The 12,633-nt window shown below is 33.2% G+C and overlaps 1 protein-coding gene across 1 annotated transcript; it reads left to right on the top strand.

Annotated features, from left to right (window-relative positions):
• The first annotated feature begins 1,293 nt into the window (after nucleotides 1-1,293).
• Nucleotides 1,294-12,307, top strand: LOC134684980 (nucleoporin NUP35-like). The gene is made up of 11 exons (XM_063544303.1): nucleotides 1,294-1,427; nucleotides 4,059-4,168; nucleotides 4,676-4,791; nucleotides 5,680-5,785; nucleotides 6,426-6,483; nucleotides 6,806-6,917; nucleotides 8,073-8,126; nucleotides 9,078-9,147; nucleotides 10,022-10,150; nucleotides 10,606-10,764; nucleotides 11,110-12,307. The coding sequence occupies exons 1-11, from the start codon at nucleotides 1,400-1,402 to the stop codon at nucleotides 11,185-11,187; spliced, it is 1,020 nt and encodes a 339-aa protein (XP_063400373.1). The 5' UTR covers nucleotides 1,294-1,399; the 3' UTR covers nucleotides 11,188-12,307.
• The last annotated feature ends 326 nt before the right edge of the window (nucleotides 12,308-12,633 follow it).

The raw sequence follows: 12,633 nt of genomic DNA, 5'->3' as shown, positions 1-12,633 counted from the left end.
TTTTAGTTTCTTGTTAAATTCGGAGTATAGTATGACGTTCAATATCACTGAACTAGTATACATTATAAGAGTAGAATAAGAATAAGAACATTTTATTTCCAATTAAAGGGCCCTATAAAGAGCTTTCATGACATTACATACAATAACGTAAGATTAGACATGTGCATAAATTAAAGACATATAAGAAAACAACATTGTTTAATACTATTAAGAATTCTATAAAAGGCCAGGACAGAACCAGATAATACAATTTACATCTTTAAAATATATCATTTAAAATCATATACCACTCAGAATATGTATATGTGTGGCTAATTTGCATTTATTATTTTTGAACTTCTCCATATCTCTAGATTTTTAGATAAATACTTTCCTAAAAATTTATACACATTTAAATTTTCTTGTGTAAATAGCCATAAAAACTTTGAAAAATTGTCTAAAGATTGATTTTTTTTACAATTTAGAGAATGATTTCAGTAAAAAAATCAATATATAGTGGACATTCAGCAGTTACCGAAAGTGTATCTCATCTTCAACTTTATTTGAAGTACAGTATAAACATTTTCTCAGTGTCCTATTCACATAAAGTTTGGCATATCTACCAGTCTCAATCCTTAATCATGTTAATGGATGAGCGCTTATACTAATTTTACAGATTGATTGTCATTATACATATTTGTTTAGGGGCCAGCTGAACTTGGACGCCTCGGCGGTGGCGGGAGTTTCTCGCTGCATTGTAGAACCATTGGTGGCCTTCCGCTGTTGTCTGCTCTATGGTCGGGTTGTTACGTTGTCTCTTTCACACATTTCCCATTTTCAATTTTACTTTAATAATTGACTTATTGGATGGAGAGTTGACTCATGATTGGCATTCATACTGGGGCACATCATCGTATTATATCTATCTCCCTCAAAATCTGTCAAAATCAAAGTTAAAGAATTCTTAATAAAGAGTTAACATAATGGTCCCAGGATAAGTTCATACATGATAAAAAAAAATTAGCCTAATTATAGATCATAAAAAATAAATGAGTCGCAAATTCTAAAGTCAGACCTCGCCTGAGAGTCCGACAAGCTATTTGGAAAGCATTTACTTTATTTCTATTTTATAGATATTTATACACGATTACTATTTAAAGATTACCTTCAATTAAGGACTACACCAGTCCTAGTAATGTAAATCAGTGGTTAGATTTATCATGGACTTCCATGGATTTATTAACTAGAAAAATGCAATACAAATAGTCAGAAAATAATCCGGATAATTTTGCATCTCCAAACCGACATATATTTTTTTACAGATTTCATTTCCTCCGCATGCGCAAATATTTCTGATCGAAAATTGAAAGTTCAAAAGAAATAACTTTATTAATTCTTTTGATTGCTTGTTAATAAGGAAATGATGAGTCATACTTTTGACAGTTATGGTAAAAAAAACCACATAGTGATTTAGAATTTGTATTTACTTTGTGATATATCGGACAGCATCAAACAGGCACTGTGCACACTGTCAGAATTATGTTTGGCTGTCAATCAACACATTATTTATGCACACTACATACCCTAGTCCGAGATTACTCTGACGTCCGACGGCTGTTTTGCCAGACAAGCTGGGGCCGTGGGTGGGCAAATATCCACTTTTTGATATGGGACAAGCTCTGACGTCCCACGGCCCCAGCTTGTCTGGCAAAACAGCCGTGGGACGTCAGAGTAATCTCGGACTATACATGTACCCCAACATGGGATCAACTATGTAGTGAAGTAAAGTCATGAAATGAATAACTTGGACCTAAACATACGTGTACTGAGCGGCAGATCCAGCCATTTTAAAAAGGGGGGGGGGGGGGGGGGTTCCCAAACCAAGATAAGAAAGGGGTTCCAACCATATGTTCCCATTCAAAATACATTGGTCTGTGTGTGACGGCATACACCTTATCACTATTCCTGGCTGACCGGGGAATTTGTCCTGCTTGAACTATTGACACCATACAACAATCATGACAATTACTTTTTCATTGGGAAGTTTTACACTCCTACAGGTCTAGGAGTCTACTCCAGTATTAGGAAGAAGATGAAGTGGTGTCAGATAATTAAAATTATGACGTCAAGATTTATCAGGAACCTGTGTGATCAATGGTGATCATCATCATCCAGAAATGGCAGTCAAATAGCAATCAGGTGTATTGCTACCATGAGCTAGTAGATACTTAATCAGCTGTAAGCTGTTGAGCTAAGGGAATACTTCTTTAACTCATTTTGTTCCAGTGTTCGAGCTAGGCCGTTTTCAGAGGGCACGGTGCCCGCCCTTTTCCGAGTGGCGCCCTGTGCCCTTTTTAGACTTTCCAGGGCGCCCTGCCTTTTTTGAAGATCGATTGCATATTTATTTGTGCGTATTGATATGATACGCTAATTACTAAATTTTACCTGGGGAAAAGTTTATGACTTTGTTTACAACCCCAAGCTAATCAATGGTTACAACTGGTGTCATAATCTGTTGTTATACATGTAGGTAATCGGTTTATCGGATGGGTCATTAATGATCATCAACATTAATTCATTCAAATAGAATTGGTCAGTCGGCAATTATCTTTAAAGAAATGTGCATACAACAACTTGGGCACAATTTGCGATGTTTACCGTAGTTTCATGGAGGAAGCGTAATGACAGAAAGTTGGAAAACCATAATGAACTGGTTGAAGACATGGTTAACTTGTTTTCCGTAAAATAAACAGAAAATTCAGACGTATTTGTCATTGACTGCCTTCATTTTTGATACGAAAATAACAAAATCGGCCGCCATATTGTGATCATATTTACATCATATTTACGTACTGTTTATAATCCTCCAAAGAAGGAGCACACCCGAATAAAGAAAGATTACTCAATCTGATTTTTTCCCTAGCATTAAGTAACCCATTTACATATTCTAAAATATGTCTCCATACTTCTTGCTTAAGAATATATATGTTTAGGTATTTATTTTGAGTTATGGGAAAAGTTAAAGAGGGTCTTAATAGCTGTGTTGGTAGGGTGCCTTGGTCATCTTTTTCTGTATTCTTTATTTTTGATACTATTTTTCACTGGTGCTTTATATCCTAAACTTGTGAATTTACTGAGCACAGCTGTTTTGTGCTGTATTGCCATTAAGCACAGCAGGGGTAGAAAGGTGAAACTGATAAAATGTGGCAGACCATAGAAACAGTATGAAACAGGTCACCTTTCAAAACATACTGCATATAAAGTTCAACTGTGCCAAGCGATGATAAAAAAAACTTGAGTGACAAGCTGCTTGACAAGTTTTTCAGCCTTAAAAGTAGAAAGATAAGAGTTCTATATGGGCTAATGATGTTGTTCTTGTATAACCTGTGATTCAAGGAATAAACACAAATGTTTGATTAACATCTTTTATTAAAATATGCCCTTTTCATATTATCATATCGCGCTTTAAATGCCCTTTTTCAGTAAATAAAAATTACTTGAATAAGTAGTACCCCTGACTTGCATGTGTGTACAAGTCATAATGATATGATGACTAGAGATGGAGGAAGTGTGACTGGATTGCCTCCCTCTACTACTATGATGACTAGAGATGGAGGAAGTGTGACTGGATTGCCTCCCTTCACTAGTAGTAGTACATACTTAGTGAAATTAGTCAGCCATACCATGTCATGAATGTAATCAGTCATGTGTCAGTCAGGGATAGTGATTTTAAGATCAATTGAATATAATTCAAGTTATGACATTAAGAAAAAGACAAATTTAACATACATTATTATTAATTATTATTTTAATTTTAGTTTCTTGTGTACAATTTGGAAATTAGTATGGCGTTCATTATCACTTAACTAGTATATATTTGTTTAGGGGCCAGCTGAAGGACGCCTCCAGGTGCGGGAATTTCTCGCTACATTGAAGACCTGTTGGTGACCTTCTGCTGTTGTTTTTTTATTTGGTCGGGTTGTTGTCTCTTTGACACATTCCCCATTTCCATTCTCAATTTTATTTATACTTTATCATGGTTATCCTTTATTGTTTTACATGTTGATATTTATTTGCAGGAGAATCCAGTCCTATGATGATGGGGTCTCCTAATAGTCCAGCTAGTCCCCACCAATCACAGTTCCTGCCAGGCTTTCTTCTGGGTGAAACTTCACAACATGCTGGATCAGTAAATATCCTATTATATTCAAGATATTTAACATACATTGTACAATCATTTTGTTAAGCAATAGATATTATCCCAGCCTAGACCCAGGATCAGTTTTAAGTATCATCAGAATGCAGTTATCATCTCAGTCTGTGGTTTTGATATATTAAATCTTTTTGTTTTGTATTGATGTTATGAGTTTCGAAACATATACCATCATAACTACATTGAATTTGTTAGTTGTTGCCAACCATGTACATTTTTTGGGATGTTTTTCAAATTTAAACTATAAGAGATGTGGTATGATTTCCAATGAGACAGCTCTCTAGCACTGCAGCAGATACCAAATGACATAGACGTAAACCACTATAGGTACATTTCTTGTATAAATGACAGACAAGAAAATAAGGAGATGAGCCCAATATTATGACAACCTTCAATACAAGAGAACTGATATATTGTACTAAATAATATGAGTATACAATTTGTAAATGAATATAACATGATCATGTAAACTTTTATTTACAGCCTAGCACACGTTTATGGTCAGCAGTTACTAGCCCAAGTCCTCCTAAGTCAGCACACAGAGGTAGCAATATAACTTCACCGTTAAGTGCCAGTTATATCACATCACCAGGACCCAGGTAAGACATGACTTGGTCCTTCTCTGGTTATAATGTAACCATTAGGTACCAGTTGTTTAACATCACCAGGACCCAGGTAAGACATGACTTGACCCCTCTCTGGTTATAATGTAACCATTAGGTACCAGTTGTTTAACATCACAAGGACCCAGGTAAGACATGACTTGGTCCTTCTCTGGTTATAATGTAACCATTAGGTACCAGTTGTTTAACATCACAAGGACCCAGGTAAGACATGACTTGGTCCTTCTCTGGTTATAATGTAACCATTAGGTACCAGTTGTTTAACATCACAAGGATCCAGGTAAGACATGACTTGGTCCCTCTCTGGTTATAATGTAACCATTAGGTACCAGTTGTTTAACATCACAAGGACCCAGGTAAGACATGACTTGACCCCTCTCTGGTTATAATGTAACCATTAGGTACCATTTGTTTTACATCATTAGGACTTTGGTATTGCTAGATAATATCCAAGTCCAATAAAGTAACAATTTAAGTTCGAGTTGTATAAATCTGACAGTCACCAACACTTTTGAATACAGGGAAGATGTAATTATTTTTGGACTCCCCTTTTTTTGGATGATCAATGCATTTGCCATTTGTGTGGGGACTTGAAGCTGGAACCCCCCTTTGTCCTGGGTTAGGACACAACCCTCCCCCTTTTTTTAAAAATGGCTGGATCCGCCCCTGTATTCACATCATCATGTCTTACTTAATATGCATTGAACCTCCCACTTAATGTTTATCGGCCATCCATCATCATAGGATCAGGTCAATATCTATGAGACAGCAACCTTACAACAATAAGAATAAATATATATTAGATGAATGCATTGAAAGTTCCATTAAACCCCATTAGTTAATCTATTTATGATGTTATTATAGAGAGACAATCAGACCAAAAGAAAGACCTGGGGCACCACCAACAAAAAGTTTGATGTCATATAGCAGTCCGTCTACAGCTAGTCCATTCGCTACTTCATTCCATCAGGTAAATATTATCAATAAAAGGAAGTATGGGGTTGACATCAAGGAAATAGCAACCCGAGGTAGTGTCATACAAAAAAGAAAAAGACATCTTAAAATCCTGTAAGGACTCCAACAATCATGACAAAAGTTATAAAACATCCTAAGTATAAAAAAAAAGATGAAAGAATTCCACTGAGACTATCTTTAATCAAAACACAGAATTTCTCACAGGACAATTGTAAAAAATATATGATAAAAGCATGCAGCCTTTTACAATGAGAAAACCAATACCTCATAGTCAGAAAAAGAAAAACAAGAAAACTGATAGCTTAATTTATTACAATACACAATTTACCAAATAAAATATGACAGACATGAATCAATGGCAACCACTAAATTATAATGTATTGGTATGCATGGCATGATGGGATTTTTTGATCAAATTCCTCATTCTTATTCAAATTTTATACAAAACCTGAAGTATTGGAACAATTGATCCTTTTTAACTTTAAGACAATACTATACTGATTGTGTACATGATCTGACATATTTTATACAAAACTTGAAGTATTGGAACACTTGATCCTTATTAACTTTAAGATAATACTAGACTTATACTGATTGTGTACATGATCTTTCATATTACTACATTTTATTTTCAGACACCTTCACGAGGATTCCATACACCTGGAACAAGTGCTTGTGCCCCACCTATATCAGGTATACTTTATTTAATGTAGCATGTTCTATCAAATTCTATTTTTGTATTGTAAACCTAACCTTCCTATTAAAGTGAAGTTAAAGTTAGTATATCATATATAACCTTATGCACACATATTGTTTGTTATGTAGGATAAGAATAAAGGTTAGTAGGTCATTTTATTTTTTGTTTAAATGTTTTATTATAGAATTATTGTGCTAATCTAAAAAATACCATAACATCAGATTGCCTTCACATAGTTTCAAAGTCAGGGCTACATGAATGATTTTTTTTGTTTTATCTTAAAAAGAATAGATATTTTATTAATAATTTTAATTACAGGTCTTTCCTCCAGTATTATGGAAAATATGAATGACACATCACAGTTCCATTTGGCAGCAAATACTAAACTACCCCCATCTCCTGCTCAGATGGACCCATTCTATACTCAAGGGTAAGTTAACCTGCTCAGATGGACCCATTCTATTGGTGGATAGGGGGAAGTTAACCTTAATGGTGAATGTGTCAAAGAGACAACAACCTGATCTGAACAGCTGCAGCCCAGAAAACAGCCTAAGGCCACCAATGGGTCTTCAACACAGCAAGAACATCTGTTACCCAGGGTTGGGCTTTAGCTGGCCCCTTATCAAAATGATTACTAGTTCAATGAAAATGGATGTCACACCAAACTTCAAAACATATAAATTACTGTGTATTAAAAATAAACTAGTCAGATTTATCAAAAGATTGATCAATTCTACTTTCACTAAAAAGTTTCTGCTCTTCATTAAATAAAGGATTCTATTTTTATGCCCCATTTATGGGCATTATGTTTTCTGGTCTGTCCGTTCATACATTTGTTCGTCAGTCCATCCCTCCGTTCGTCCAACTTCAGGTTAAAGTTTTTGGTCAAGGTAGTTTTTGATGAAGCTGAAGTTCAATCAACTTGAAACTTAGTACAAATTTCCTTTTATATGATATGATCTTTCTAATTTTCATGCCAAATTAGAGATTTTACCCAATTTTCACCGTCCAATGAACAAAGAAAATGATAGTGCGTATGGGGCATCCGTGTACTTGGGACACATTCTTGTTTAAAATGGATTAAGTTTTTATGCCCCCACCCTGTGGAGGGAGCATTTAGTTTTACCCTTGTCTGTATGTACATAAGTCCCAAAGTTGGTTTTCCGTTCTCTAACTTTCGTTAGTCTCACCCAAATGTAATGAAACTTATACACAATGCTTATTACAACAAAGCACAGGTCAACTATGAATTTTGGTGGTGTCACTTTAACCTTTCTTATACATAATGCTTATCACCAGAAAACTCAGATCAAGTACCAATTTTGGAATATTCACCTTCACCGTTCGTCAGTTATCTCCTTTTATAACTTTATACTTTATGCAAGCAGGGGCATCATTTATTCCCCATTTATTTCCATGTATCACTTCAATTTTGTAACCATTCCTTATAGTATCTAAAATCAAATGGTCTGTGGTAATATTTCCTGAAATATCAGAAAATTCTATGACTAATCCAGCAACAAAAATTTGCTTCTACACAAGCCATAAACATGATATATAATTTTGATATTTATTTGTTTTAAAGGGAAAGTTTGACATCAGAAGATGTTTTAGATGAAACCTGGATTACAGTTTTTGGGTATGTTAAATTGTGATTAATGTTTCATGAAACTTTTATCTATAACACCAATAATCATGATAATAACACCATTTTTTTTATATTATGTGATTTTTTAGCTAAAAATCATCAACTTTTTGTATTTCATGACTGCTGCTAATTCATCAATCTGTCAACTTGATAATTTGAGTCAGATTTACAGCATGCTAGGTCACAAATTGTCAGTTCACATGAACTTTTTTTATTCTGTTTTGACAAATTAACACATTAAGCTTACCATTATTTGTTTTAATTCCCTATTTTTGTGTGGTTTGTCGAGGAGCATTTGTTACCATCAAGTCCATTGTGTAGGTTATATGGCCAGCTAAATTAACAGAAAGTATTGAATATTTATCAAAAGTATGTTCATGATGTTTTGAATATCTGAATTTTGGTTGTTAATTGATATCTTTGTGTAAAGAGATGCATATCAGGGGAGTTAATTTATCTTTTTAGCTCACCTGACCTGAAAGTTTTTGGCTTATATATCTAAAACTAAAGCATTTAGAGCAAATCTTACATAGGGTAAAAATGTTCATCAGATTTTAGAAGAATCTGACATCATATTTTTGGGTTGCTGCCCCTGACTTATCTTAGGTGTCGTTATAGTATCTAATAATATCCAATATTTAATGCTATTAATTATAATGTTTACCTTATTTGACACGACTTCCAAATCATCAGTAAATACAGGTGAGCGACACAGGCTCTTGAAAGTCTCTAGTTTAATGTATTGAAAGAAGCAGAATTCTCTTTTATAAAAAATACATTTAAAATATCTGTTATTTTAGAGATACAAGAGGTTTGACAGGGGAGATAATTTATCTTTTCTGTATTTTAATAGCAGCAGAATCCTCTTTTGTACAAGTTGCCTACATTTTAATATCTGTTTTCTTGGATAGTTTTCAAAGGGAGATAATTGTTTTGTTTCAGTTTTCCACCAGCGGCAGCATCCTTTATACTCCAGCAGTTTTCTCAGTATGGAAACATTGTCAAACATGTGGTAAGTGATGAATAATAATGCTCAAAATAGTTTTGATTAACTTACAAAACTGTTTATGAAAATCTTAACCTTTGATTTCCATTTTATCCTTAACACAGAATAAAATCTATCATGGTCAGTTATGTAGGCAGACATTTCAGGGTGTGCACTATTTGTTTATTTACTGATTTTAGATGTTATTTTTGGGGAAATACAGCTTCAAGCAATCAATCCTCTATGAGATTGGTCAGAGTGACAAGCCCTCATGTCAATTGTTTTGTTTTGATAGTATGGAAAACCCTCCAAAAAATCTTACTGAGATTGATGAGAAGGCGACACAAAAATAAATAGATTGAATTTAAACACTTTTTAACACATTTCCCTTCTGTTTCTCTCGAAATTGTCGGATATTGAGCTCTCCCTTACACTATATACGTTTCTTTTACAATCCGCAAAATTCTATATTTCGAAATATTCTAAATATATCCAACCTATTATTGTAATGACGTCAGTGTTGGAATGCCCCACTACATAGAAGCAGGGATATCCTTTACTGATTATTAAAATCATTCTCGGAATTCATGCACTAATTTAAAATCGGTGTTTGTTTCCAATAAACATAATTACCTTTGCTGTAGATGATTCAAACATTAACATGATGCAATGATTTAATTTCTAGGTCAAATTGCAATATATATAATCATAATATGTATGTAGACTATCAAAAGATACCCCCCTCCCCCCCCCCCCCCCCCCCCCCCCCCCAAAAAAAAAAAAAAGAAGAAACAAACTATTACCGTCTTTCCCTTCAGAGCTATTCAGCTCTTTAATTAAGTAATATTTATTAACATATTTTTATATTTATGTATTTTACAAATTATTTATTGTTTTGCAGATAGCTACTGAAGGAAATTGGATGCATTTACATTACCAGTCCAAACTACAGGCAAAAAAAGCTCTCAGTAAAAATGGTAGAATGTTTGCTGGTAATATAATGGTTGGCGTTACTCCTTGTATTGATAAAGTAAGTGGATCTCCATCACAACTATTTGGGGGCTACAAATAGGGAGAAAAATCAATCTCAGTTTACCAAAATGAAAAACCCCATTATAGAAATAAGGAGATGAGGTATGATTGCCAATAGGCAATTACTCTGAAAAAATTGTGATGATGCTTCAATTAAATAAAAAAAATCTGCAGATGTTTCATGTATTTCAACCCTAGGCTCTTTTTTATCCTTGTTATATTTGGAAATACATGTATAAAGTATCAAGTCACATCGATTGAACCAAATATACAAAGAAAACACCTTGTGTATGTAGTATCTTAATTAATATCACGAATGAAGCAAAAACCTCAGATTTTTAATATGTCTAAGGGAAAGCCTTCCTCCTTATGTATCTAATTCATATCAAGATGTTTCTATTTATTAAAAACACACTATGTATTTAGTATGAAACCTAACTTGTTTAATTTCAGTCTGTGATGGAAGATAAGGAGAATCCTTCTTTCTCTGGAACACCTGTATTAGGATTAATGGATACACCTGTAACATCAAAAGGAACACCTGGGACATCGAAGGGAACACCTATCAGACCATTGACAGCTGCTTATAAATCAGCAAGGAGTGAAAATGATGTAACTATAGGTTTTTCTTTGTATTTGTATTCAGTTCCTTTAATATTTTGAATTTAAAAATATATTAATTTAGATTAGAAATCAATTGTTTGAGAAAAAACCAAATCACAGAATATTCAATGGTTGTGCAGCTTCTTTTAAATTTTTACAAAGAAACTGCTTTTCTTGTTGGTATTTATCTTCATCAATATACTCTCAAGTGTAAATAGATAAACAAAAATTATATATATATATATATATTTCAAGATGTGCCAAAACCTTTTTTTATTTTATATATTTCAGGTTAATAAATATGAGTTTTAAAACATGCAAGATTATTTAAAAAATTTTCCTTATTTTTTGCAGGTAGTAAGAAATAACCAAGTTCCTCAAAAGTCTAATACATTTGCCTCCAAGGCTATGGAGTATATGTTTGGTTGGTGACGAAGATAACACAGTGACATTATCACAGGGTTCTGTGCAATGGCAAAAGTTAACATCGAAAACACCATGATCTGCAAACTTTGTATTGTAGTTAAAAATGTCAGCTGAGATTATATATTATCATGTAAAACAATCAAAAGTATGAAGAGTTAATAAAGGGCTTTCATGCATTGCTAGATTAAGACTAACTATGCATTAAGATAATGTTAATTAACTGTGTAGTAAAATACGCTCAAATGAAACAACTAATTATGTAAACATTAATAGAAGCATCTTTTTCAGAGCTTTAATGCTGTATGCTTTTTTTTGGCAATGTGCATCATCGATCATGGAAGAGTTGGAGGCTGAGTATATTGACAACACTTCTGTTTACTGACTTTTGTATGTTCACACATACTCATTAAGTTTTGCATATATTATAAAGAAGCTTCACTCCATGTAAAAAACTAGGTCAATTTGACATATATTTCATGCTAGAGTAACTCTTAAAAATTAATGTCAAACACTGATCAGTCACTTTATTTGAACTTGCAAGGGGTTACACTTTGTCCCTTTGGCACATTCCCCATTTTCATTCTCAATTTTACTTATTGAGAATTTTCTTTTCCTTTAGATTGGCTAACATACCATATCTCTTTATGTTTTTAGCATTCAAATTATAATAGGTTATTTTAAACTTTTTTCATATTTCCCTGACTTATATGTTTGTAACACTGTTAAATGTACAAATAAAACCAGATGTATGGTATACATCAATAAGGAGTGGCTCGTGGAAAATAAAACATCTACATTCTTTTTGCCTTCTTATTTAATATTTTATATCATTAAATCATGTATATTTTATCCCAGTTTACGTATGACATAATATATTTATCATTCTTCCTTAGTTCATCTCATATTGAGGTTAATTTCCTTGGAATATTGTGTAATTTATGTATGACTTTTCCAACTGTTGCTTAATAGTTTTTTATACTTTGCTAAAATTTATGGGTAAATCACCAGTAAGTGATTTCTACTTCAGGTAAAAACCATATAACAAGAAAATATATTTTTATCTGATGAAACTTTAAATTTATGCTGGCTTATATAGTATATATATAGCTATATTACTATACAAGGAAATAATGATTATTTGTGATAAAATATTCTTTTATATTTTAATGTATTGTATATATTTGAACAAATAAATGATTATATGAAGTAATATATCTCTGTGGTGTTAATAAGTATTGGTGTGTAGCAAACACAAGTAAAATCAGGAGAAGAGTATGTGAAAAAAATGGTGAGGTGCTGTAAATTTTCTCATGGTTGCACTTTGTAAATACAGCTGTTTCTCAAACCAAGCCTCTTTTGGGGAGAGTTATAATATTCATAGAAAATTAATTTTGTTAACATACTGGTTCCCAGTTATGCTCTCTGTGTTCCATCTCATAGACACATAACTCT

This window comes from Mytilus trossulus, chromosome 9 (genome assembly GCF_036588685.1).
Source record: "Mytilus trossulus isolate FHL-02 chromosome 9, PNRI_Mtr1.1.1.hap1, whole genome shotgun sequence".
In the NCBI taxonomy this organism is placed as follows: Eukaryota; Metazoa; Mollusca; class Bivalvia; order Mytilida; family Mytilidae; genus Mytilus; species Mytilus trossulus.
The sequence above is the reverse complement of the archived record's forward strand: the minus strand, read 5'-3'. Positions and strand labels throughout refer to the sequence as shown.

Bases quoted from the DNA above. Each gene is read 5' to 3' on its own strand.
- LOC134684980 (XM_063544303.1), top strand. From the start codon at position 1,400: ATGATGAGTCATACTTTTGACAGTTATG. The intron at 1,428-4,058 runs GTAAAAAAAACC...ATTTATTTGCAG, and splicing joins TCATACTTTTGACAGTTATG to GAGAATCCAGTCCTATGATG. The intron at 5,786-6,425 runs GTAAATATTATC...TTTTATTTTCAG, and splicing joins TCGCTACTTCATTCCATCAG to ACACCTTCACGAGGATTCCA.